Source organism: Sus scrofa, chromosome 13 (genome assembly GCF_054392235.1).
Source record: "Sus scrofa isolate SSC_HxYL_T2T_F1_AM1 chromosome 13, Sscrofa_HxYL_maternal_Yorkshire_Landrace_v2.0, whole genome shotgun sequence".
Taxonomy (NCBI): Eukaryota; Metazoa; Chordata; class Mammalia; order Artiodactyla; family Suidae; genus Sus; species Sus scrofa.
The window spans coordinates 16490984-16517695 of NC_139395.1; the positions used below are offsets into that span (position 1 = coordinate 16490984).

The window sequence follows — 26712 nt, forward strand, 5'->3', positions numbered from 1 at the left end:
TATACCTTCTTTACTCTATATATAATATCTAGCTTCTTAACACCTTCATCTTTCACTTGTAATATATTCCATTTTTCTTCTTGATAATATTTTTGAAGTCTGTGTTCTTTTAGTTCTAATTTGGGCTGACTGATTTCTAGATTTTTACTAGCTATTCTCCTTTTTTTTTCCCTTTAAATTCCTGGGTTATGTCTACTATTTTGTATGTTCTACATTTTCATTATTTTGCTGGAATATGTCCTTAAGAAACTTTCTTAGAAATACCTGCATGGGAGGTAAGCCTGTATAGTTCTTGCATTTCTCAAAATGACTTATCTTTTGTTTTCTCATTTTATTGACAATTTGGGTATTAGGTTTCTTCCATAACTTTGAAGGTCTTGCCCTGTTATGTTCTCGCCTGCATTGTTCTTGAAGACCATTTGATGTCAGTCTCATTTTCCTTCCTTTTTAGGGGTTCTTTATTTTTCTTTCTGTAAGTTCATAGGATCTTTTTTTCCCCCTTGGTGTCATAGAATTTCTTAGTAATTTGGTTTGGCGTTGTTCTTTCTCATTTGTTGCATTGGGTAGGAAGTGCAGTGTCCTCCTCCAAGGTTGTCACTCAGTATATTTAGTTTCTAATTAAGTTTATTGTCTTACCTAATGGCATTTGTACTTTCAGATATAGGATAATCAGGTAATGTTGCTTCTCTTTTTCAGGTGTTGCTGCCTATGTTGGCTGGCAAAGCTCCTCAATTCTCAAACCCCTGCTGCAACAAGGTCTTAGTGATGCTGAGGAATTTGTTATTGTGAAAGCTCTTAATGCCCTCACCTGTATGTGCCAGTTAGCTCTGCTGCAAAAACCCCATGTCTATGAATTTGCCAGTGATATTGGTAAGTTTTTGTTTCTTTTAAAACTAGAATGGGAAAATTAGGGGCTAGTAAGAGAAATAACAACTGATAGGGCATTGCAAAGCTTCCAGGCAATCTGGAGTCAGATTTTCAGTTTATTGTCACCCATGTGCTTGCATAGGCCTTCATGGTTGTGTGTGTGTAAACGACATGCAGACACACACACATGTGGGCGCATTGGTCCTCCAGCCAGGTTAGAATATACACCTTGAATCTGTCACTAAGTCTTGGTGATCCTTGAAAAATGAAGATTTTGTTTTGCTCTTTGATTTTTAAACGCAGTATGATAAAGTTTTTACTGTTCTGAAGAGTCTCGTTCTGTTTTTGGACACTTGACCATTAGTCAGTTAGGTTGAAATTGGATGTGGGTGGATTGTCTGTGACTTCTTTCACTGTGTTGATTTCTAGTTAAGAATCCCTAGTATTGGCTCTAATACTGCTAGTAATTTTATTAACCAATGAAAGGAATTAATTTTTGGCCCTTTATAACACTCATCTGTGTCCATCAACTTAGCATTCAAATTAAGAGCCCTCAGGTAAATGTGACACATTGTAAAATTAAAAACATCAGAAGTTTTATACTTTTATATTCTTATAGTTTCTTAAAATTAAGCGATAGAAGACTAAGATTGCAAGTTACCTTTGTACTGAGATGACATGGAATCTTAGAAAATACCTTTTTATTTTTTTATCTTTTTGCTTTTTTAGGGCTACACCTGCGGCATATGTAGGTTCCCAGGCTAGGGGTCAAATCGGAGCTACAGCTTCCAGCCTACGCCACAGCCACAGGAACGCGTGTCCAAGTTGCATCTGTGATGTACACCACAGCTCATGGCAACCCTGGATCCTTAACCCACTGAGCACGCCAGGGATCGAATCAGCATCATCATGGATCCTAGTCAGGTTCTTAACCACTGAGCCATGAAGAGAACTCTGAAAATGGTCTTTTTAGATAAAATATTGCTGCTAAATGCTTTGCCAAGAAAAATTAATAGGAAGCCAGAATTAGTTAAACCAAACTCTAATTTGGTTTGAATTTTTTGCTGTTTATGTTAAAAAATTACAGATTTAAAAAGTTTTGAGTAATCGTAATTTAACAACATAATCATGATAAAAATCTCAGCTATATTGCAATGCTTTTTAGTGTTTGTATAAGCTACAGAGTGCTGAACCTCAAGGGAGTCATCTTTATTTTTTTCCCAATGTTTTAAAGAGCTGATGTTTTGGGAAACAAAAATTATTAATATTAAAATAAAAGATACTAGGTTTTTTTTGAATTTCTAGTCCTGTGTAGTGTAAGGCAGATAATAGTCCTTTTCATGATAAAATTAAGAAGGAGAAGATGTATCATTTTAACATGGCATATTTTGCTACCTGGAATATTTTCCTGCTCATTCTCATTTTCTGAATTCTCATAACAGGGCTTTCTTTTTTCTCCTGTGAAAGTGGTGTTACCTCCCAAGGATTGAGTTTTTCTTGCTTTTGACTTTGATCTTCTTTGTACTAATTCATATCCTCTGTATATAAATACCTACCTGTATAATTTCACATAATATATTCCTTCTTTTGCCTAATTATTTGGAAATGATTTTTGAGATTTAGTATAGCATATAATTAGCATTTTACTTATCTGCAAAATGGATGTCTTTTTTTTTTTTGTCTCTTGTCCTTTTAGGGCCATACCCTCAGCATATAGAGGTTCCCAGGCTAGCGATCTAATCAAAGCTGTAGCCACTGGCCTATGCCAGAGCTACGCAATGCCAGATCCGAGCCAGCTCATGGCAACACTGGATCCTTAACCCACTGAGCGAGGCCAGGGATCGAACCCGTAACCTCATGGTTCCTAGTCAGATTTGTTTTTGCTGCGCCATGATGGGAACTTTAATATCTATCAATTTTTAAGCAAAAATTGCCATAAAAGGTAGTGCTTTACCCCTCCTGTCAAATTTTGCAGAGATTTTTCTGGATCCTGCTGATTCTAGTCATTGAACGTAGGATGAACATAGGAGATACTCAAGTATCTTGAGTTTAGCATCAAATAAATTTAGGTATAAAATAAACCCAGTGTGGTACAACTTTCTGATGTGGAACTCCCTTAGAACTGGAACTCAATTTAGTACAACAAAGCCATAGTGATGAAAATCTAGGAAACAATAATTTGTTTGCATTTTGAACTATTTAAAAGAAAAAAAAATAGCAACTTGGAAACAGCTACTTAAATGATAAACTGTACATATCCTTCTGTGGATCTGTCTTTAAACTCTGCATGGTTAGTCTATTGTCATGATTCTTTTTTCTTTTTGTCTTCTTAGGCCCGCACCTACGGCATGTGGAGGTTCCCAGGCTAAGGTTTGAATCGGAACTGTAGCTGCTGGCCCACGCCACAGCCACAGCAGCACTGGATCTGAGTCGTGTATGTGATGTGCACCACAGCGCCGGATGCTTAACCCACTGAGCGAGGCCTCATGGATGGTAGTCTGGCTCATTAACCACTGAGCCACGATGGGTACTCCATATTGTCATGATTCTTAAAGGGAGTTGTGATGATGGTTATCATGATTAAAAACTGCACTGTTTCTACGCAGATATTACGACAACTCTCCTTCACCTTGGCCTGTCCCCAGAATGGAAATGTGTTGGATGTTTTCTAGGAAATCCTGTAGATTCTGGTTTCTTGTTTCTTTTGAGTGTTTGGGATTCTTTGTGTTTTTTTTTTTTTTTTTCTTTCCCCCAGTTGCATCTGTGACATATGGAAGTTCCCGACTAGGGGTCGAATTGGAGCTGCAGCTTTGGTCTACACTGCAACCACAGCAACACGAGGTCCAAGCTGCATCTGTGACCATCTCTGCAACTTGTGACAATCCTTAACTCACTGACCAAGGCCAGGGATCGAACCTGCATCCTCTGAGATAGGGTCAGGTCTTTAACCTACTGAGCCACAGCAGGAACTCATGTTTGGGGTTCTTTGTATCAGCTACTTACTGATACAGTAATGCTGTACAACAGTCAACCACAAAATCCCAGTAAATGCTTTAATAAAGTTCTCATCATGTATCTGTGAGCTGTGAGCTGCTTAGGCTCTGCATCTCCCAGATTGTGGTGACTGTGACTTAACTGTCTCATTCTGGAGCCAGATTGGAGGGAGAGCCACCCAGGTTCTGTTCTGGGTGATGGCAGGAACTTAGCTATGCTGCACATTTTCCAGCCTCCATTTGTGTTACATCTGCTGATACTCCGTTGACTAGAGCAAGTACTGTGACTGAGACAAGAGCGAGGGAAGGAAATGTACCCTTTGTACACAATGAGCACCAGGCAAGAGTGTGATTGTGTAACACAGATTACACAAAGAATTGGGACCAGGAGTTGTGCAGCAGGGTTGGTAATGTCTCTGCAGCACCAGGACGCAGGTTTGATCCTGGCTGGTACAGTGGGTTAAAGGATCCTGCATTGCTGCAGCTGTGATGTAGGTTGCAACTGTGGCTCAGATCTGATCCTTGGCCTGGGAACTCCATGTACCAGGGGGCAGCAAAAAAGAAAAGGTAAAGAAATAAAAGAATTGGGACCAACAATTTAGACTCATCCAGTACCTAACTCCTGCTAGATCATCTTTAGTTATTTTTTGAAGGTTTTGCATTGTTTTTCCAGCTCTCATTTTCCATGTTGTCAAGGGAAGACTACCAGCCCTTCCTTGCTGGCTGTCTCAGGGGCCGTAGGGTATTTATGAAACAATTAAAATCGTCTCCGTGTGTAATTAGAAAAATTGGAAATGGGAGAACTTTGGAGACAGGTGAACATTGGACAGTGAACATTTTTTTTCTCCTCCCCTTATTTATGAGAGTAATATTATAATGTAACAGAATTTTTTTTTTGGAGCATTTCTTAATTTTTTTCCTTTTTACAGCTGCACCTATGGCATGTGGAAGTTCCCAGGCCAGGGGTCAAATCAGAGCTGCAGCTGCAGCCTTTGCCACAGCCACCAGTCTGAGCTCCATCTGTGACCTACACTGCAGCTTCCTTGTGGCAATGCTGAATCTTTAACCCACTGAGTGAAGCCAGGGAACAAATCTGCATCCTCTCGGATACTATGTTGGGTCCTTAATCTGCTGAGTTACCATGGGAACTCCTCATTTCTTAATTTTTAAATTTATTTTTTGAGGTTTAACATTAGTTTATAACGGTAAATAAGTTTCATGTATGCAGCATTGTATTTCTGCTCACCACCAAAATTTTAGTTTTTATCCATCGTCCTTCAGCTAATCCCCTTTAGCCATTTTGTCTTCCTCCCTGCCCTTCCCTATCTGGTAACTACTACTCTGTCCTTTGTATCTTTGTGTTTGTTTTGGTTTGGTTTGGCTTGTTCATTTATTTATTTATTTTTTGTATTCCACATATGAATGAAATCATTGTGGTATTTTCTTTCTGTCTGACATATTTTAACTTAGCATGATACTCTTAAGGCCCATCCATATTGTTGCAGATGGCAAGATTTCATTGTTTTTTTTTTTTAATGGCTGAGTAATATTCCGTTGCACATTTATACCCTGCATCATCTTTATCCATTCATCCATTGATGGGCCTTTGTCTTGACTATTGAAATAATGCTGTGATGGACATAGGGGTGCCTATATCTTTTTTGAATTAGTGTTTCTTACTCTTTGGCTACATACCCAGAAATGAAATAGCTGGATCTTATGGTAGTTCTAAATGTTTTGAGGAATCTTCACACCTTCTTCCATACCGGCAGCACCAGTTTACATTCCTACTAGCAGTGTATGAGGTTCCCTTTTCTCCATATCCTTGCCAGCACTTGCTAGTTTTTGTCTTTCTCTCTTTTTTTTTTTTTTGGCATTTTTGCCTTTTCAAGGGCTGCTTCCCACGGCATATGGAGGTTCCCAGGCCAGAGGTCGAATTGGAGCTGTAGCCACCGGCCTGCGCCAGAGCCACAGCGACGCGGGATCCGAGCCGCGTCTGCAACCTACACCACAGCTCATGGCAACGCCAGATCCTTAACCCACTGAGCGAGGCCAGGGATTGAACCCGCAACCTCATGGTTCCTAGTCGGATTTGTTAACCACTGCGCCATGACGGGAACTCCTTGTCTTTCTCTTATAGCTAGTCTAATGGCTATGAAGTGATAGCTCATAGTTTTGAGATGGTGTACATCTCCTGTTTATGTCGTCTTTGGAAAAATGTCTGTTCAACTTCCCTGCCCATTTTTAATTCAGATTGTTTTTTGTTGTTGAATTCTATGAGTTCTTTATATATATATATTGGACATTAACTCTTTATTGGATGTGTGATTTGCAGATATCTTCCCCATTCAGTAAGTTGTCTGTTTTCTTGATGGTTTCTTTGCTGTGAAGAAGCTTTTCAGTTTGATGTAGTCCCATTTGTTTATTTATGCTTTTGTTTCTCTTGACTGAGGAGATCTAGAAAGATTTTGCTAAGACTTCAGTCAGAGAGCATACTGCTTAGTTTTCTGCTGGTAGTTGTATGCTTTTAGGTCTTACATTCAAGTCTTTAATCCATTTTGAATTGATTTTTGTGTATGGTGTGAGACAGTGGTCCAGTTTCATTTTTTTTGCATGTAGTTGTCCAGTTTTCCCAACACCATTGATAGAAGAGAGTGTTCTTTCTCCATTGTGTGTTCTATGCTGTTTTGTTGTCCGCATGTATGGGCTTATTTCTGTCTGTAAGATCTATCCATTAATATAAGTAGGGTGTTAAAGTCCCTACCGTTACTGTATTGCTGTTACTCTCTCCCTTTAGGCCTGTTAGCAATTGTTTTGTATATTTTGGTGCTCCTGTGTTAGGTGTAGTACTCACTGTTAGTCTCCTTGAAGACTTGTCTCATTTTATCATTGTATACTGTCCATTGTTGTCACTCTCTTTTTTTTTAAACCTTTTTTTGGCTTGAAGTCTGTTCTATCTGACAAAAGTATGACCACATCCACTCTCCTGAGGCCATGATTTGCAGTATCTTCCATCCCTTCACTCTGAGACTGTGTTTGCCTTTAGAGAGGAGGTGCATCTTGTGGACGCAGCATAGAGTTGTGCTGTGCTTTTTAATGCATCCATCCACTCTGTTTTTGATTGGTGAAGTTGATCAGTTTAAGTTTAGGGTGATTGTTGATAAATAAGGGCTTCATGTTGCCGTTTAATCTTTTGTTTTCTGGTTGCTTTACATCTCCATTGTTTCTTTCCCCTTGTGTTTCTGTTCGCTGTGTGGCTTGGTGGTTTTCTATGATACTTTTCTCAGTTTCCTCATTTTTTTTCTGGTTCCTGTTTCTGCTCTAGATTTATGTTTTGTGGTTCCCATGAGGTTTGTATAACACATCTCGTAGGTAAAATAGTCCTTTTTCTGTTGGTGGCGTTTTCATTTACTTCTATGGATTCCATCCTTTTCCCCTTCCCTCTTTGTGTTTTTTCTTATCTCACATGATCCCTTTTTATAATGTGTTTGTTACCAAATTGAAGTAGCTATAATTATTTTTTCTGTTTTCCCACCTTCCTTCCCCCCTTTAACCTTTATGCTGTAATAAAGTGCTTTAAAGCCTATTCTGATAAAAAGTTGCAGTTTTGTTACTCTACTTATCACCTTATTCAAAGTTTTGTGTACTTTGGCCTTTTTGTTTCTTATAGAAGGCAGGGCTGGTATTGCTGAATTCTCTCAGCTTTTGTTTGGTGAGGTCTTCATTTCTTCTTCACATTTGGATGGTAACTTTGCTGGCCAGGGTATTCTTGGGTGACAGTTTTGTTTTTGTTTTGTTTTTGTCTGTGCTTACAGTATGTGGAAGTTCCCAGGCCGGGAATGGAACCCATGCCATGGCAATGACCTGAGCCACAACGACGACAACACTGGATCCTTAATTGCTGAACCACAAGGGAACGTCACTGGGTGACAGTTTTTATCTTTCAGTATGTTGAGAATGTCATTCCATTCCCTCTTGGCCTGTAGGGTTTCTCTTGAGAAACTGCTAGTAGCCTGAGGGAGGGCTAGGGTTTCCTTTGTAGTTTTCTGTCTTTTTATCCTTGATTGACATTAAAATTCTTTGTCATTGATTTTTGACAAATTTAATATAGTCTGTATTAGAGAAGTTTTTTGTTTTTCTTTGCATTTGAGGTTATTAAATATTCTCTTAGTTTCATGGACTTGTATATACAGTTCCTTCTTCAGGCTTGGGAAGTTTTCTGCTATTATTTCTTTAAATAAACTCTCGGTTCCTTTCTCCTTCTGTTCTCCTGGGATACCCATTACCTCATGTTACCCTTCCTAAAGGAGTCTAATAGAATTGCCTCATTTTTTTTGAAGTGTCTTATTTCTTTTTTCTACTTTTAGATTTCTTAGTTTTCTATCTTCAATTCTGTCTTCCATATGGTCTGCTCTATTTCTGTTGCTTTATAATGTATTTTTCAACTCGTTCATTGAATTCTTCAGCTCCAGAATTTGTTTGGTTCCTTTTTAGAGTTTCAAGCTCTTTGGTAAAGTATTCCTTCTGTTCATTAATTTTATTCCTGAGCTCATTGAATTGCCTTTCTGAGTTCTCATGTAGCTTGTTGACTTTCTTCATGACACCTGTTTTGAATTCTCTGTCAGATCACAGGATCTGTGTTTTTAGTTTCTGCATAATTGTCATTCCTTTTTGTGTTACTGTTGTTCTTCATCATGCTTGTTGAGTTGTTCTTTTTGTGCCTCTGAAGTAGTGAACACCTTTCTACTTGATTCTAATGCTTCAACAGGTTAAAAGTTAGAGGCTTCTCTCTGGTTTACAGTAGGTGGCGCTATAGCACAAAGTTTTTTGTTTTTTGTTTTTAAATTTCTTTTACTTAAGCTGCCTCTGGTTATATTTGAAAGTCTGCAGTTTGCACTCTTCTGCCTCTGATAGAGGTGTCACCCTGTGACCTCATTATTGCTTCTTGTGCCCCTGGTGTTGCTGATACCTTGCTGCTGCTAGTGTTGCTGGTGTCATTGCCTGAGGTACCAGGATGGTAGGCTTTCCTGCCATGTCCAGGATCCCTTGAGCCCCAGGCCCCACTGTCACAGGATGAGGGGAGGCTAGGGGTGGAGCTGGGGTTGCATGGGTGTCTCTAATGGGCTGGGTGTTGTAAGGCTTGAGGGCTTTGCTGTGTTGGCTGGAACTATAGGAGGCCAGAGTCATGAGTGCCTCTGTGGCTCAAGGGTTGGGATCCTAGGCCCCACTGTGGCTGACCAGTTCCCTGTGGCTATGGGTGCTGCCTTGGAGGGTGGGGATTGAGTTGTGTGTGCCACTCCCCCGCTGCTGCTACTGGTTCTCTGGTCTGTGGGTTCAGCTGCCTTGGCCAGAGGGTCAGAATTGTAGTCACTACCTGTTCCCCTGTTCTCCCTCCTCTGTGTGTTCCATTCCACCCACTTTTAGATGCACAGATGTATGGAATCTTGCATCTTGGGTGTTAGATAGAGGCGCCTTTGTTGAGTTGTGGATGTTTCACTGGTTGTAGATTAAAGGGGAGGGACAAAGGGAGTGTCTCACTCTACTGTGATGTTGACATCACTGGGGTAGTTATTCTTATTTCTCTAGTAGCCTGAATTTCTTGTGAAATTAATATTCTGTACATGCTGATGCTTTTGCTTGCTCAGAACTAATGCCTTTTTTTTTTTTTGCTTTTAGAAATTTGAATTTTATTCTAAATGAGGTTAGTTTAGATGTTTGAATTTTATTCTAAATCTTATGTCAGTTAGTTGAAATCATTGATTTTAGTTATAGTACAGAAAATAGTTAAAGATGTGAACAGATATTCATTTAATTTTCTGGTTTAATCTTATATTTTAAACTTTTTAAGAATGATCATCATGTTTTCTGCCTTTCAGGCATTCATAATGCCTTGTGAATGGATGTTTGAGTATTGTATTTGATATGATCAAATCTTTACATTAAAAATAATGTCTCTCAGATGAAATCATTCCCTTAGTCCAAGCTATGGCTTGGAGAAGAAACAACTTCTCAGTTTCTTTGCCCTTTATGTGGTAGATGGTGTGTTCTTGGACTTCTGTGGGGTATAGTAGTTCTGTAGGGGAGTAGTAGTTTGCTCTGTACTCTTGGAACTTCTTAGGTCTCTGTCCAGTAGTTTTTAATCTAGTCTTGTAAATGACTATATGCCTACTCATCTTTAGCCCTGACTAAAAGTATAACAATTTAAATCCTCAGAAAAGAAATAGCTATTTTTACTTTTTTATGGTATTGCTAACATATATGGTAGGGAGTATTATAATATCAGTGAATCACTTGGTCCAGTTTATCTTCCCTGAGTACACGAAGGGAAGTTGATAGTAGCATTTGGTGTGAGCCCTTCATCAATTGTGTTATAAGGTCAAAATTTGTATCTCTTGATAGTTTGAAGCTCTTTATGAACATGGTTTAATCCATATGTTTTTTTTTTTCCTCTTTAGCCCCCTTTCTCTGTCATCCCAATCTGTGGATACGCTATGGCGCTGTGGGGTTCATCACAGTGGTAGCCCACCAAATAAGCATAGCTGATGTCTACTGCAAACTGATGCCTTACCTTGACCCATACATTACTCAGCCAATAATACAGGTATGCTTGTTCCAACTTGAATTAATTTTCCATCCAAACTGTGCCCCTTTAAAGAAAGATTTAGAGAGTCCTATTTTCTTTAGATGTTTAAAGATTTAAATAGGGCTACAACATTTTCACATTCCTTTCAAGCTAGTGAATATTAATGGAGCAAACACTTTGGAAGGTGAGAGAGGTTCAGGAGGCTGTTATGTTGTACGTCGTGTAGTACACAATATAGCATTCAGTAGTTCATCCTTATTTCTGAAGTGCATTGCTGTAAAATGTGTGCTGTTAACGTGCAGTAGAGCAGAAATGTAATAATGATGGACCTGTTTTTGTTATAAAAGTATAACTGATTTCAGTTCAAGTCAGCACTTAAAATAAGTTCAAAAAGGGCTTTTTCAAAAGTGTGTTTTTGCAACACTAACTGGTTCTGGTTTCTTTCCTTTTTTAAAAATTTAATGACTACCAGACTCCCCATCTCCACCCACCCTCTACAGTGCAGGACTTGATGATAAATTTTGGGTCTGATTTATACAAGGCAGTTGTTCACCAGCATGTCAGTGTTTTACACCCTTTGTTTTGCTGGACAGCCAGCTGTCAAAATAGATATTTAAATTGAATGGACTATTGCAGATGATTCTAGCTGTTAAAGCATTCTAAAATGTCCTACTTTTACTAAAGATCTATTTTTCTTTTACAAATTCCTATTCCTTTTTGGTTTTTTCCTATTTTTATAGCCCACTGTGCCTTCCCTTCTCCCTTTGGTTGGAGAAAATGGCCTCGGATATCTTCGGGAAGCAAGTAGATTAGACTGTGCCTTCAGTCCTTACTTTTCATAATAGATTAATCCATTTTGGAGAATCATCATCATTCTTTATTTAATAGGGTTAGGAGATTTAAAAGTTTTTATCCCAGGTGTTCCCTGGTGGCTTAGTGGTTAAGGATCTGGCATTGTCACTGGTGTGGTGTGGGTTTGATCCCTGGCCTGGAAACTTCTGCATGCTGCTGTGGATATGGCCAAAAAAAAAATTTTTTTTTAATCCCAAGAACAGTTTATATATACATGAAAGATGGAAAATACTATTAGAAAATATACCCCCATTTTCGAAGTTTATTAAAACTTCCTGGAAGTCAGGTCTAAAGATTCCTTTTTAGAAGTTTGGTTCTTAATCAGATGTCTTAACTCTTAGAACATAATGAAAGAAAAAAGTATTTCTGGGATTTAAAGATTGCATGCTGGAGTTCCCATTGTGGCTCAGCAGATTAAGAACCTGACATAGTGTCTGTGAGGATGTGGGTTTGATCCCTGGCCTCAGTCAGTGAGTTAAGGATCCGGCAGTTTGGAACCACTGTTGCCACGGCTGTGGTATTGGCTGGCGGCTGCAGCTCTGATTTGACTCTAGCCTGGGAACTTCCATATGCTGCAAATGCGGCCCTAAAAAGGAAAAAAAAATTGCATGTATTTGTAGTATTACAAAATACTTACTAAAATAAATATGACATGTGAATTGTTGGTTAGAAATCTGCACCATTCTTTGTTTTTTTCAGAAATTGTTATTATTACCTTTTGATTTTATCATTGTTTTATATTTTGAATGGCCAGTCTCAGGAATTGAGAGAATAATTATGTATATCCTTCATAATTATTACCTTTCCGCAAGTTTGGATTAGGTAAAAGATGCCCTTTTTTTATGTTTGTTTCTACTGGCCAACTTACCAGGTAGTTAAATATATGTAAAGTAAGTCCTCTTGGTTACTGTTAGTAGTACTCATGCTTTTTATTACGTATACATTGGCAGGGAGAGTATTCTGAGGGATTAAAAAAAGGAGAGGGTTTTATCAACTGTATGAAGAGGGTAATGTTTTTTAGAAGTGGTTGAAGCTCCTGGGAAAACCTGATGATGGAAGGGTGCCTCTGTGGCATTGAGCATCTTTTCCGGCTCAGTACCTTTTGGCTATTAGACTGTGACCTGCAGGTCCTTTTTAGAATTGGGAAGTCGTCTGACATTTTGGAATCTAGATAACTTGGGATCTCAACTTTTCAAGCCTGGGTTATAGTAATCTTTCAGTCCGATAGACACAGATGGTTACAGTGAAAAGAAGAAATAGCTTAGCTCTCTAAAGGTCACTAATATTCTTTTTTCTTCTAAGCAAAAATTGCAGATGTTGGTATCTCCCATCCTCGTAGCAAATAAATACCTGTATTAACTTTACACAGGTTATAGTTATTGAATTTGAAGACAACTGTGTTATATGTTGTATCCTTGGCTGATTCTTTTTATTTTTCTAATATAGATTGAAAGAAAACTTGTTCTACTCAGTGTTTTAAAAGAGCCAGTAAGTCGTTCTATATTTGATTATGCTTTGAGGTCTAAAGATATTACTAGCTTATTCAGACACCTTCACATGCGTCAGAAGAAACGGAGCGGTTCTCTTCCCGACTGCCCTCCGCCTGAGGATCCTGCCATAGCACAGCTTCTGAAGAAACTGCTCTCACAGGTTGTATCACCTCTCTGAAATCTTCTACTTAAGTGCAAATTTTATAAAAACATTGAGGCACCCATCTAGCTCTTAAAAATATTTTTAATTAAGTTGTATCAAAACATGAGTACATAAATCTGGCAAATACCTTATGCATTTGCTTTGGTAGCTAGGACATACTGTGATGATGATAAGGCATTGCATTGAGCTAAATAAGGAATCATGGGAAACCCACTACGTTTTTCTGTGATTACCGGCTGTGTAAATGAAGGGAAAGTAGGTATAACCTTAATTTAAGTAATTCTTTTATTTTTGCCTTTTTTAGGGCCGCACCCATGGCATTTGGAGATTCCCAGGCTAGGGGTCGAATCAGAACTGAAGCTACTGGCCTACACCACAGCCACAGCAACACCAGATCGGAGCTGTATCTGTGACCTACACCACAGCTTACGGCACAGGTCACAGCAACGCTGGATCCCTAACCCACTGAGTGAGGCCAGGGATCGAAACTGCATCCTTATGGATGCTAGTCAGATTCGCTTCTGCTGAGCCAAGACTAGAATGCTGGATTTAAGTAATTCTTTATTTAGTTCATAGTTCATTAAAGATGTAATGAAATCCATTACAAGGAAATCACAAAATATTAATGCAAACAGAAAAAAATTCTGCTTTATTTCGGTCCAAATTTAGAATCCTCACTCTGTGCAAACAGCTAAAATAAGTGGGATTTATAATGCTGCTTAGTCTGAATAAACCAGCAGTTTACTGCTGTTTCTTAAAAATTTATGAATTTGGATTGTTTAGCCAATCTTGTTAGAATAGGAAGTAATCTTTTTATTATGTTGACATCAGTATTCTTAAGCCTAGATTCTGCATCCTGTTTTAGGAGGGAGTGTGTGGATCCTGGAGAAGTCAAGGTGGAAATGAAACTGGTTAGAAATAAAGGGTACGGTTTCTGAATAAAAGCTCCATGAGTAATGGAGTGAATACTGGGAGATACCTTTAATGACTGTCTTAAAAGTCTGTAGGACATCCTGCTTAAGAGAATACTTGTCAGTCACTGTCTTGTCTAAGAGAAAAGATGAGAAAATGCTTCCATTGCAGAGAGAGAATTTGATCAGCTTGGGGATGTAAATCCTTTCACGTATTGTGCTTGTCATGGAATATCCAGTGCTGTTTGACTCCTAAACGTTGGTTTGGGTGACTGAATGTTGGAATAGACTTCTATGGGAGGCTGGTCAATAACCATTTTGGCTCTTTTAGGTCTAAATTTGCCTGGAGGCTAGAGCTGCCTTTGAATGTCCTTTCTGGGCCAGTGGTTCTATTTCCTTTATTTTAGGAGGCCTCAGTTTGATTTGATTTGAATTGCCAGAGAGCGTTTTGAGTTTTCTTTTAAACTTGCCTTCTCTGTTAGATGTGTTTTGTAGTTTAGAAAGCAATTTTTGGAAAACTTGTTCCTCCTGAGTAGGTAGTCCTTATCAAAAAGATTTCGGTATGCTGTAAAAACCACTCCAAATAGATGTTTCTTTGGGCTTGGATGGTGTGATTCTTTATATTTTTCTCTCTCCTGCAAATTCTTTGTATTAAGTTGAAAGCTTCTATACTGAAATGTTCTCTTAGTTACTTTATGGAGTCACTGTAGCCCCTAGTACTTGCTTTTTACCTTTCTACAGATGTAGGTTTTGCCTCATTTGCCAAAGGAGGGAGAGGGAAGGGGAAATTTCCATAGCCTTTCTACTTATTGCTTCCTACTTTTTTTCTCCCAAATCCTCCAGCCACTGATGCTCCCTCAGTGCCAGCCCCTACCACTGGCACTGTGACAAAATCACTAAAATTCACTGGCTTCTATTCCTCTATGTGTCAGTGCTTGATGTACTTACTCATTTGTCTCTCTCTCTCTCATTCGTTTGAATGGAAAAAGAAGAACATGCAATCCTCTGTTTCATGTTGTTTCTGTTAATAATAGGAGACTCTCAAGGGTTAGGAAAGCTGTTGGAAGGGGTAGGTACTGCTGGTAGAAGGGACTAGAATTAGAATATCTGAGGTCCTCAGAAATAACAGCAGAGCAACACTAGCTTCCAGTTTTGGGGGACATACAATAAGTCTACCTTCCATCTTTTGTGACTGTCCTTGAAACAAGCTTGAACAATAGATGTTAGCTCCATTTTATAGATAAGGAAATTTAGGCTTAATGAGGGTAGATAACTTGTCTGTGCGCAAACAGTTCAATAAGTTTCAAAGCTAACGTTTGAACCTAAACCTGTCTTAACTCCAAAGTATGCTCCCTTCACGGTCCATCTTGCCTCTCAAAATAAACAGAGGACAGGGAGTTAAAGCTGAGAGGCTTGCTTGGGTTCTCTATAGACTTAGGAAGCAGTTCCTGTGCAGCTCATGTCTTCCAGCCCTTTGCAGGCCTTCTCTTTGCCTTCCTTTCTTTTTGGTCCTTACACTACTCCAGTTTCTTGGGATTAATAGCAGAGGCTTGGAGCCAGGGAGGCTTTGGAGGTAGGAATTGAGTCCTTTTCCTAATGTCAGGGATACAGAGGGAAGAGACATATTTTTAGCCTCTGCAAGTGGGAATTCTGAACCCTCCTGCAGAATTATTTTTACTTGGGAGTTCTACGGTGCTCTTTTGTGTAGGACTGCTTGAGGACATTGAGATACAGCAGGAATAAAACAGACTTGTAGACCTGTCTAGGATTGTTTCTGTGGTATGTTCAGAGCACCAGATAATAAAACTTAAAGCTCACTTGTGGAACATTACCCATGTGGAATTTGGAAATCTGTCTGTACTCCACATTCTCAGTGGGACTTACCATCTGGAGATGACACATGGCAGGGCTGTTTTAGATGGATCTCATTTATGAGAGCTCTCTGTTCATATTCATTTAATCAGCCACTAATACAGAATACTAAATGATTTCACACCTTTAAAAATGACGAATAATTTACATTTTAAACTTTTTAATAATTTTATTAAAAATTTTTGGCTGAGTATACAGACACAAAGTGTAGAGTTGAAAAGTTATAAGAAGATACATAATGTAAGTTTTCCTCTAATTGCTGACTCTTGGCCATCCATTTTTCCTTCTCAGTTAGTTGTGAATTTTACACTGCTGGGTGCTAAATCCCTTTATACATTGGCCCTCATGTATCTACATTCATGGAAGTCAACCAACCATGAGTTTATTTTATTTCATATTTCTTAGCTTTCTGACTTTCTAGAGTTTGTGTCCTCTTGTGGCAGCGGTTTGTGACTATTACCGTAAACTCCAGGGGGATTTTAGATCGAGGCCTTAGGGGAATTGTCATTATTAATTTCTGTTTGTTTGCATAATGAAAACATTCTTGAGGATTCTGTGGATGGTTGGAAAGTTAAGAGGAAAACTCAGAACTGTTCCATGTGTCAGAATATTTAACTTGCACATTGAATTATGTAAATTAGTATTCAGTCAGTTTCAAGTGTTCAAGTCTTCTAAGTGTCTTGGGTGGATTAACTGATTAAAATTTTGTAATAACCTTGTAAGATGGGTGCTACTAATTATCCTCATTTTATAGATAAATGGAGGTTTAGAGAAAATGGGTCATGCTCTAGGTTATAACAGATCATAAGTAACGGGGCTGGAGTTTGAACCGATTGCCTGACTCCAGTCATCCTGTTACCGTAGAATGCTGGTGGGTGTTGCTTACATTTGCCCATCAGTCCCTGAGATGTGCAGAGAGCTTTGCTTATCACAGAGTCCTTGACAGTAGTGTCCCACTGCATATTCTCAACATGTCTAGGAACAAGGTTGAAGTACGTACATTTTCTTTTGCTTAATATTGTGTTTCCAGAATTTTTGTCTAGCTATGAAATGTTAAGAGCTATATATCAAAGATCTGCTAGTTACCAGGCACTGTATTAAGTATTTGAAGATCTCAAAGATGGATTATATTTGAATGTTGGCATTTAGAAAGAAAGTTAAGATGTAAATCATGAAACAAAGTAGAAAGTGCCTCAGTGGAGGCAAGGGTGTTGTGGGAGATCAGAGAAGTAAGATGTTCTGTATTGGTCGTTTCTTTTTCTCTCACTTTTGCTTCCTTCATTATACTATTCTGACTCTAAAATTTTATTTTATTTTATTTTATTTTGCTTTTTAGGGCTGCACCCACAGCATATGGAAGTTTGTTCCCAGGCTAGGGGTTGAATTGGAGCTACAGCTGCTAGCCTACACCATAGACACAGCAGCACCGGATCCTTAACCCACAGAACGAGGCCAGGAATCGAACTCTCATCCTCATGGATCTTAGTCCAGTTCCTTACCACTGAGCCACAATGGGAACTCCTGACTCTGAAATGTTAAATTGAGTGGTTTGATCCATCACTTGTTAGTCATTTTGAGGCCTCTTATTCCTTGGGAAAATAACCTGGAACATATGGTTTTATTTATTTTTAGGGAATGACGGAAGAAGAGGAAGACAAACTTTTGGCACTAAAAGACTTCATGATGAAATCTCACAAAGCAAAGGCCAATATAGTGGACCAGAGTCACCTCCATGACAGTAGTCAGAAAGGTGTAATTGACTTGGCAGCCTTGGGCATAACTGGGAGACAAGTTGATCTTGTTAAAACCAGACAGGAACCAGATGACAAACGAGGTTAGTACATTTATGTGTGTGTATGGTTAGCTTGTTAGTGTTAGTTACTTCATAATGCTGGTTAGTAGTAAAAGTAAAAAGTCATATTTCCCAGATAAAGACCTTTCAAATAAAATTGAGTGAGTGCTTCCATTATATAAGCAGGAAGATTTTTGGAGAGGAAGAGTGGAGAAGTGAACTAACAGTTAAGAAATTAAGTAGCCTTCCACATTCATGGCTCTGTATGTGTCAGAATCAGATTCTAAACCAAAGCCTGAGTCTAAAACCCCTCTCTTGCCTTTGGATGTATGAAGGTGATAATCTATTTAAAAAATTTTTTTAATCTATTTTTTATTTTACTTATTTAAAAATTATTTTTCTTAAACAAAGCTTTTTTGCTTATTTTTGGCTATGCCCATAGCACATGGAAGTTCTAGGCCAGGGATTAAAGCTGCACCGCAGCAGCAACCCAAACCACTGCAGTGCTAACATTGGATCTTTAACCCACCTGTGCCACAAGAAGACTTTATTTTTTATTTTTTAATTTTATTGGAGTATAGTTGACTTACAGTGTTGTTTTAGTTTCAGGTTTATAGCAACGTGAAGCAGTTATACATATGCACATATCCATTCCTTTTCAGTTTCTTTTCCCATATAGGTCACTACAGAGTATTGAGTAGAGTTCCCCGTGTTGTACAGTGGGTCCTTGTCACTCATCCATTCCACATGTAGTAGTGTGTATGTGTCAGCTCTAACCTCCCAGTTTATCCCTAACCCAGCATTTCCCCTTTGGTAGCCATAAGTTTGGTTTTGAGTCTGTTTCTGTTTTGTGAATGAGTTCTTTTGGTGATATTCTATTTTTAAATGTTTTAAACACTCACCCAGGGCCAATAGTCTATATAAAATGAGGTAAAGTTTTCTAGCTTGTTATTAGTAGGTAAGGCCTACTGAATTGAAAAGAATATACCATTTGCAACAACATGGATGCAGCTATATCATACTAAGTGAAGTAAGTCAGAAAGAGAAAAATAAACACCATAGGATATCATTTATGTGTGGATTCTAAAATATGGCACAAATGAACCTATCTACAAAACAAAAACAGACTCAAAGACACGGAGAATAGTCTTGTGGTTGCCAGGGGGAGTGGGGTGCACTGGGAGATTGGGATTAGTAGTTGAAAACTATTACATTTAGCATAGCTAAGCAATGAGGTCCTACTCTGTAGCACAGGGAACTATATCTAGTCTCTTAGGATGGATCATAATGGGAGATAATATAAGAAAGTCATACATACAGATATATGTATGATTGGGTCAGTTTGCTGTGCAGCAGAAATTGGCACAACATTGTAAATGAACTATACTTTTAATTAAAAAAGAATAGGTTTGCAGGAGAGACTAGAGAGCCATTACCATTTGAAGTCTTGAGATTTGAAACTGTCAGCTCCCATGTGGTGACATTGACATTGAGGTTTTTAATAAGCTCTCATATATTCTACTTTTACCTCTTTTTAGAGATACACTAACTCCCAAATACATGTCTTTTAAAATTTCTCTATTCAGTTATCAGATTTTGAGGGCAGCTGATGAATTACATTTTAAAAAAACCTTGTAATTGCCAAACTTGGGATAAAGTATTTTTAACTTAATTATTAATGGTTTGGAACCCTAAAATGTAAAGCATTCATATAGATTAATAAGAAAAATGGCAAGCAACTGAAAGATAAGGAAGGATTTGAACATACAACTGATGGAAGAATAGAAATGCATATGTTTAAAAGGTAAACAAATGAATACACATGAAAACAGGTGTCATTCTCTGCCTGTGTGATTAGCAAAGACTGATGATGCCTGTGTTAGCAAGGGGGTAGGAAAATGGGTGTTTTCACTCACTGTTGGTGAGATTATAAATTGAACATATTATTGTTCTTTTTTTCTTTTTACTATTTGACTCACTGTTTTCAGTTCTGGAAATTCTCATAAAAACACCAACAGATATGTGAAGAAATATGTTTAAAAATGTTCTCAATAAAAAAAAAAAGCAATAATAGAAATGTCCATTAATAGAGGAATGGTTTAAACGTATTTAGTTAAGTAGAAAAAAAAGCAAGTTGTGAAACAGTATGTGTTATTTTACTTTTGTAAAATAATATTAATGTATCATTAAGCTTTATATTTTTATGAAGTTTTCAAAGTTATGGGGCAGTTCTTGTTATATATTGGTAATGCCAGAACTTAACATACTTTTTGTAATCAGAAAGGTTTTTAAAAAAAGGGTTCCTCATCTGTCTCAAGTCAGGAGGTAGCTGTACTGCAATTGATTTTTAATATCTCCGTTTTTTCCCCCCGTGTAACTGATACTGGATACAGAGAGCTCATATTTAGCAGTGTGGTTAGCAATGTTTGAAAAAGTTGTTTTTATTGTTGGTCCTTCAGATATAGTGGTTAGTTGAAATTGAGCTAGCCTTGGGAAACTGGGAAGCAGTTAAGTCTGTTAACACTGTTGAAAGAACCTGTGTCTATCTGCCCCAGAGATGAAATGAGAGCTAATGAGTTTATATGTAGAAATCAGTAAGTTGGCCATCATAAGGAACAAATAGCATGTGACCTCCATGGCTGTCCCTTTCCCACCAAAAAGAAAAAGGCAATAAAAGCACATCTTTGTTTTAGACGTCTCTTCAGATCATTCTGAATCTGTTTTCATAGCTAGGAAACATGTAAAACAAGATTCAAATGTAAATGAAGAGTGGAAAAGCATGTTTGGATCGCTGGAACCACCGAACATTCCACAAGGCCTGCCTAAAGGGAGTGACCAGGAGGCGATTCAGGCTGGGAAGCCGCCGCGTTCCGAGTCCTCTGCTGGCATATGTGCCCCTTTGTCAACGTCTCCTCAGGTATTGTCATCCAGGCAGTGGTACCCTTTTGTCTCTGCATCCCATTCTACTGTTGTGGATGTTTAAAGCTGTGCACCGTACCGGGAAAACCAATTTAGTGACTTATCCTTTAGGGAGGACATATTTCTTTCTAAGACAGTTTTATCTTTAATTTTACAGCCAAGGGCAAATCTAGTATTGAAAGCACCAATAAGGCCTCATTTTCAAGTACTCACTAATAAAGTGGTCTGGAATTGTGGGTTGAAGACATCATTATGAACTATGATTCTAATTAGGCTGCAGTGAACCTTTAAAAATCTTCTTTTATTTTTCCTCCACTAGAACATAGTTATATCTGTAAAACAGCAAAAATACTTCTAGGAAGAAAAGTCCCCAAGTTTGCACTCTGTGAGAAATATCATGATGATTTTGACATATTTGAAGTAGGTTTGTAATTTAAGGTAACTCTTCCCTAGGCAGTCTTTTTTTTTTGGCCATACCCCTAGCATATGGATGTTCCTGGGCCAGGAGGTCAACCCATATCACAACAGCAATCCAAGCCACTGCAATGACAACACTGGATCCTTAACTTGCTGTGCCACCAGTCATATTTTAAATGAAAAATCTTAATTGAACCAATTGATAAATTAAAATTCTCTTCCCTCTTTTCACATAAATTAATGACTTTTGTTTAATGTTATTGCTGCACTAATAATTTTTTTTAAACATAGAGTTTTGTAACTTGTTAAGTTTCATTTTAACTAGGTTTTCATTGAAAAATGTCATTGTACTTAAGTGGATTTAAAACTTGTATTAATAGTGGTGGAAAGCTGGTATAAAGAATAGAGGGAACACGAGTACATTTTTATCGTCAAATATATTTTGCTTAGGACGCAAATACCTATAATTGTTTTTGCTTTGCAGGTTTCAGAAGTGACAAATGTCCAAAATAGAAAACCAACTATACAGGTTTTAAGTAGTACAATTTTACCATCCACCTACCAGATTCGGATCACAACGTGTAAAACTGAGCTTCAGCAACTCCTACAGCAGAAGCGTGAGCAGTGTAATGCTGAGAGGATAGCTAAGCAGATGATGGAAAACGCCGAGTGGGAGAGTAAACCACCGCCACCTGGTAAGAGTGCCATTGCTAGTGGGTGTATTCCAGCCTAGGTGCCAGAGCCTGGAGTCTAACTGGAGAAACTGGCAAAGGAAGTGAGAACAAAACTGTCACTTTGAAAGCCCAGAGGAAGAACCAGTAAGTGAGAAGTCCCAAGTCATTATTTGTGGAATTTGAATCTTCTTAGCTCTGGCAATATCTTTTAGGTCCATAAGCTACTATTTTAGTCTGTCTGTGGTCTGTGCTTCCCATTTGTGGTGTTAGGTTTTACCTGCCAGCTTAGTGTCATTCCACTTTCTCATTGAATGTCAGGCTTCTTATAGTAAATTCTGGCTTTTCATTTCTGAAGGGTTTAATATCTATTAATTTTCTTCAAACAAAAGTAAAACACTTAGAAAATAATTTTTTTTTTTTTAATGTGCCTCCCACCCTCAATGTGTAAGGAAGTTCCCAGACCAGGGATTGAATCTGGTCCTTTAACCCATTGTGCCAGGGTCAGGGATCCAGCTGCACCTCTGCAGCAACCCAAGCCCACTGTGCCATGGTGGGAACTCCAATAATGGGTATATTAAAAGAACAAAATCGCCTGTAACCCTACCACTCAATCATCAACATTAAGGTTTGGGGGAAAATACTCCTATTTTCTGAGATTTAGAAGAAAGAGGTATTTCAGATGAAAATTATGACTTAGCTATGTTAGACTTGCCCACTGTTACATGGTAGAGCTAGTCTTTGCTATTAAAATTGGCAGATATTTTTTAAACATTTATAATGAGTTTCTGTATAGATTTTAATAATAAAAATTTAACTTGAAAACTGAGAAGAAATGCATAGTGTGCTGTGTACAGAAACAAAAATCATATGAGTTCCCACAGGCTTCCATTGTAAACTTGGGGGAAAATGCTAGTGGAGATGAGTGATTTAAAGATTTAAGAAATAGGTGTTCCCATTGTGGCTCAGCGGTTTGAGAACCCAACTAGTATCCAAGAGGATGCAGGTTTGATCCCTGGCCTTGCTCAGTGGGTTAATGATCCAGCATTGCTGTAAGCTGTGGTGGAGGCTGCAGATGTGGCTTGGATCTGACTTTGCTGTGGGCTGTGGCTGTGGTGTAGGCTGGTAGCTACAGTTTGATTCGACCCCTGGCTGTGGAACTTCCTTGTGCAGCCCTTAAAAAAATATATATTTAAGAAATATTATTAAATGGTTAGTCATATTCATTTTTAAAAAAATCAAAATAAATATCCTGGAATGTTTTAAGGTTTTTCTGAAGCATATTTTAATATAATTTACCAGCCTGAGTTTAAAAACAAAAAAAGTTGACCACAGTTTTATGATAGACTCTCTTCATAAGTGGCATTTTATGCTTAAGTGGAGCTGTGCGTTTTATTCAGTAATCCCAGAAAAGGTGTCAAATTTTGTGGTTCAGGAAATGTGTAGTGACTGTTGGACTTTTGATTTTTTTCTTTCCACACTTGAGTGGTTGTGTGAAATTGATTTTCTCTAGAGGGAAGTGTTCAACCTAGCCTGATAGATTATCTAGACTTCATGGCAGCTTTTGATTTTTATCAAATCCAGCATTTCCTCCGTAAAAATCACGTTCAACTGTTCTTTCCACATATGTGAACTAGAGATCCAAGGGGAAATATATTTTTCTATTTTATAGTACACCAGGTTTGGCAGTAGGCTTGGTTTCGTTTTTGTTTCTTGGTAAAAGAAGTAAGTTGATTTTGAAATGACCTAATTAGGTACAGTGCTGACTCTCAATACGCTGTGATTTCCTTTTTTCTTGGGGGGCTGCATCCACAGCATATTGGAGGTTCCCAGGGTAGGGGTTGAATTGGAGCTGTAGCTGCTGGCCTACACCAGATCCACAGCAATGCAGAATCTGAGCCGAGTCTGTGACCTACACCACAGCTCACAGCAACGCCAGATTCTTAACCCACTGAGTGAGGCCAGGGATCAAACCCACGTCCTCATGGATGCTAGTTGGGTTCACTAACTGCTGAGCCATGACGGGAACTCCTCAATACAGTATGATCTTTAGCAAAGCTTTTTGTTTTGTTTTATTATAAAATTGATTCATATTAATGGTATTAAATGTTATGCTTCATATAAAAGTTTATTCATCAAACCATGAAGATCATTATATACAGGCACCTATGCTGGATACTGTGACTATTCAGAAAGGCTAAGACATAGTCTCTGGCTTCAGGGAATTTATATTTTATTAGAGAAAATTAATTATACACTGAAAGAATATATATGAACAGAAGTGATGTTATAAAGGACTAGAAAATCCTTGGGCATTCAAGGCTATGATTTGTAATACCATTTATACTACCTATTGATATAGAATAAATGCTTGCAGGTAGCAAAAAAAATGCAGATGGAAAAGAAATCAACATTTGGGTATTTACTGTGGGCCTGAGACAGTGTTAGACTCTTTGTGTGTGTTTGTTTTTTCTTTTTTGGCTCCTCTGCAGTATGTGGAGTTCCCAGGCCAGGTATCAGATCTGAGCCACGATTGCGACCTTTGCCACAGTTGCAGCATCACCAGATCCTAAACCTACTGTGCTGGTCGGGGAGCTTCTTTTGTGTGTGTGTGTTTTGCTTTATTGGGCTTCACCCACATCATATAGATGTTTTCAGGCCAGGGATCAAATTGAAGCTGTAGATGCCAGCCTACAGCACAGCCACAGTAATGCCAGAGTTGAGCTGTGTCTGTGACCTACACTGCAGCTTGCAGCAATGCTGGATCCTTAACCCACTGAGTGAGGCCAGGGATCGAACCTGCATCCTCATGGATACTAGTCGGGTTTGTTTCCACTGAGCTCCAAAGGAAATTCCCCTGGTTTGTTTTTTGGCTGTGCCTGAGGCATGCAGAAGTTCCTGGGCCAGGATTGAACCTCATCCATGGCAGTGACAGTGCCAGATCCTTAACCCATTAGGCCACTAGGGAATTCCTGTTAGATTCTTTATGTATCATTTATCCATACAGTCATCCTTTGGGTTAAGTAATTTTCCCTTCATTTTACATTTGAGGAAATTGAAGCTCGGAGAGTTTAAGTAAGTACCTCAGGGTCATGCATGACAGTGTGTTGGGTCTGGGTCTTTGAGATTTTCAGGGTTGGTCTGCCTCCCCAGTACCTGATTTCTCTAGGTCAGAGTAGTCGTTACCTCTTGATGTCATTATTGAACAAGTAATAAGGGTTTTCCTGGGTAACAAGTGACCCTTGTGCCTTCTCTGGTACTGGGGAACGTCCCCAGTGCAGTCTTTCTGAGGCTCTTTGAGCAACACTTAGTTGCTGTCTTAGATGTCTTCTTCCATAGATAATGGTATCTATCTATCGTGGTCCACTAGACCACGCTGTATTAGCTAGCTGTTGGGACCCTTTGTTTAGTTCTCAGGATTGTTCTTCTGCTGGTTGTTGGTGTTTGGGGGTGAAGGGAAGATTGTATTTGTAAACTGTAGTTTAAGCACATTGCTATGCTTTTTCTTAGGATGGCGGCCTAAAGGGCTACTGGTTGCACATCTTCATGAACACAAGTCTGCTGTGAATCGCATTCAGGTCTCTGATGAACATTCGCTTTTTGCCACGTGTTCAAATGATGGTACGGTGAAAATCTGGAACAGTCAGAAGATGGAGGGGAAGACCACCACCACCAGGTAACCGGTGGGTGGGTGGAGACTCCCCTCATTCATTCATTCACTTAACAAGTATTTACTGAGTGCTTACTCAGTGACAGGAACTGTTTTAGGTACCAGGGATACAGCATGATAAACGGAAAAAAGTACATGTTCTGTGGCACGCTGGGAGGTGACAGACAATACACAGTGTAAATAAATAAAATGTAGTCTATTGGATGGTAAAGTATATTCTGGAGAAAAACATAACAAAGAAGAGGGATAGAGAATGCAGTGGGCAGGGTTAAGTAGAATTTAAATAAATTGGCTAGAGATTGCCTCACAGAGAAGGTGTCATTTAAGGAAGGACCTGAAAGAGGTGAGAGAACATGCTGTGTTCTTGGGAAAGAGCATTCGAGACAGAGGAAACGGACTTCAAAGGTTCTGGGGTAGAAAGACGTTGGGCATGTTTGAGGAAGAGCAGAGAAGTCTGTATGAGTGAGAAGGGCCCGAGTTAGACAGGGCCTTATCGGCTGTTGTGAAGGACTTAGACTTGGGCTCTGAGTGAGGTAGGAGCCTTTAGAGGTTCTGAGTGGAGTAGAGACATGAATTAAAGTTCAGCAGGATTACTCTGGCTCTTGTTTTGAGGATAGACTGAAGTGATGCAGGGCAGAAGCAGTTAGGAGGCCTTTACTATAATTAAACAAGGGGAGGGAGTAGTGGGAAATGATCAGATTCTGAGTGTGTTTTGATGATGGACCCAACAAGATTTGCCGAATGGGTCAGATGGATTATGAGCAAGAGAAAAGTTGGAAAATGACAGACTGACTAGCTATGTAAGGAAATTACACATTGTACCATTGACTCACTGTCATAGTCAAGAGAGGGGTCATGTATGGCTTGAAATCTTTAAGACTCTTTAAATATGCAGGATGTGATTATGCTGTGTAGTTGTAAGAAGTATTTTAGATGTGTACAACTTTATAGTTATGTTCCTACTTGATGTGCAGTCTCTTTGCCTCTTTGCCTTTCTCCAAGTCAGTTCCATCATACTCATATTTGTTCTCTGCCTAGATTGGTTGGGTCTCAAAAGAAAGCTACTAGAAATCTAAATTGAAACTTATGTATATAAAAAGATACAGAGAATCTTTGATGCTTTTCTCATCAGTTCATTGACCATAGTTAACCACAAAATGGTCAAACAGCAGAGTATCTTTGATAAACTAAAATAATTACAAAATTTACCCCTTACCAACCTGATATGATTTTGTGCTGTTTTTTTTTTTTTTTTTTAAGAAGACTCTTTAATTTTACAACATGCTTAATTATTGTTCATGTTCATCTTCTTTGGAATTGCGTTGGTCAGAACATAATCAAAAACCAGTAAAGAACCCTGGCTCCATGTAGCAATTTTTTTTGTCAATATTTTATTATGATATTTCAAACCTCAAGAAACGTTTGTTTCCCAGAGTTCCCACTGTGGCTCAGCATTAATGAACCCAGCTGGTATCCATGAGGTTGTGGGTTCGATCCCTGGTCTTGCTCAGT

The 26712-nt window shown here is 38.6% G+C and overlaps 1 protein-coding gene across 4 annotated transcripts in view; it reads left to right on the plus strand.

Annotated features, from left to right (window-relative positions):
* Window positions 1-26712, plus strand: part of PIK3R4 (phosphoinositide-3-kinase regulatory subunit 4) — an 84326-nt gene that overhangs the window by 26815 nt on the left and 30799 nt on the right. For 2 of the 4 annotated variants that reach the window (XM_021071333.2, XM_021071332.2), the window contains exons 7-13: window positions 697-870; window positions 10316-10461; window positions 12742-12945; window positions 17364-17565; window positions 20253-20440; window positions 21344-21554; window positions 25041-25206. In XM_021071333.2, coding sequence (XP_020926992.1) covers window positions 697-870; window positions 10316-10461; window positions 12742-12945; window positions 17364-17565; window positions 20253-20440; window positions 21344-21554; window positions 25041-25206 — 1291 coding nt within the window. Of the gene's footprint in view, window positions 1-696; window positions 871-10315; window positions 10462-12741; window positions 12946-17363; window positions 17566-20252; window positions 20441-21343; window positions 21555-25040; window positions 25207-26712 lie in introns of those variants that run through there. The other 2 variants (XR_014825036.1, XR_014825037.1) reach the window with 1 other exon arrangement.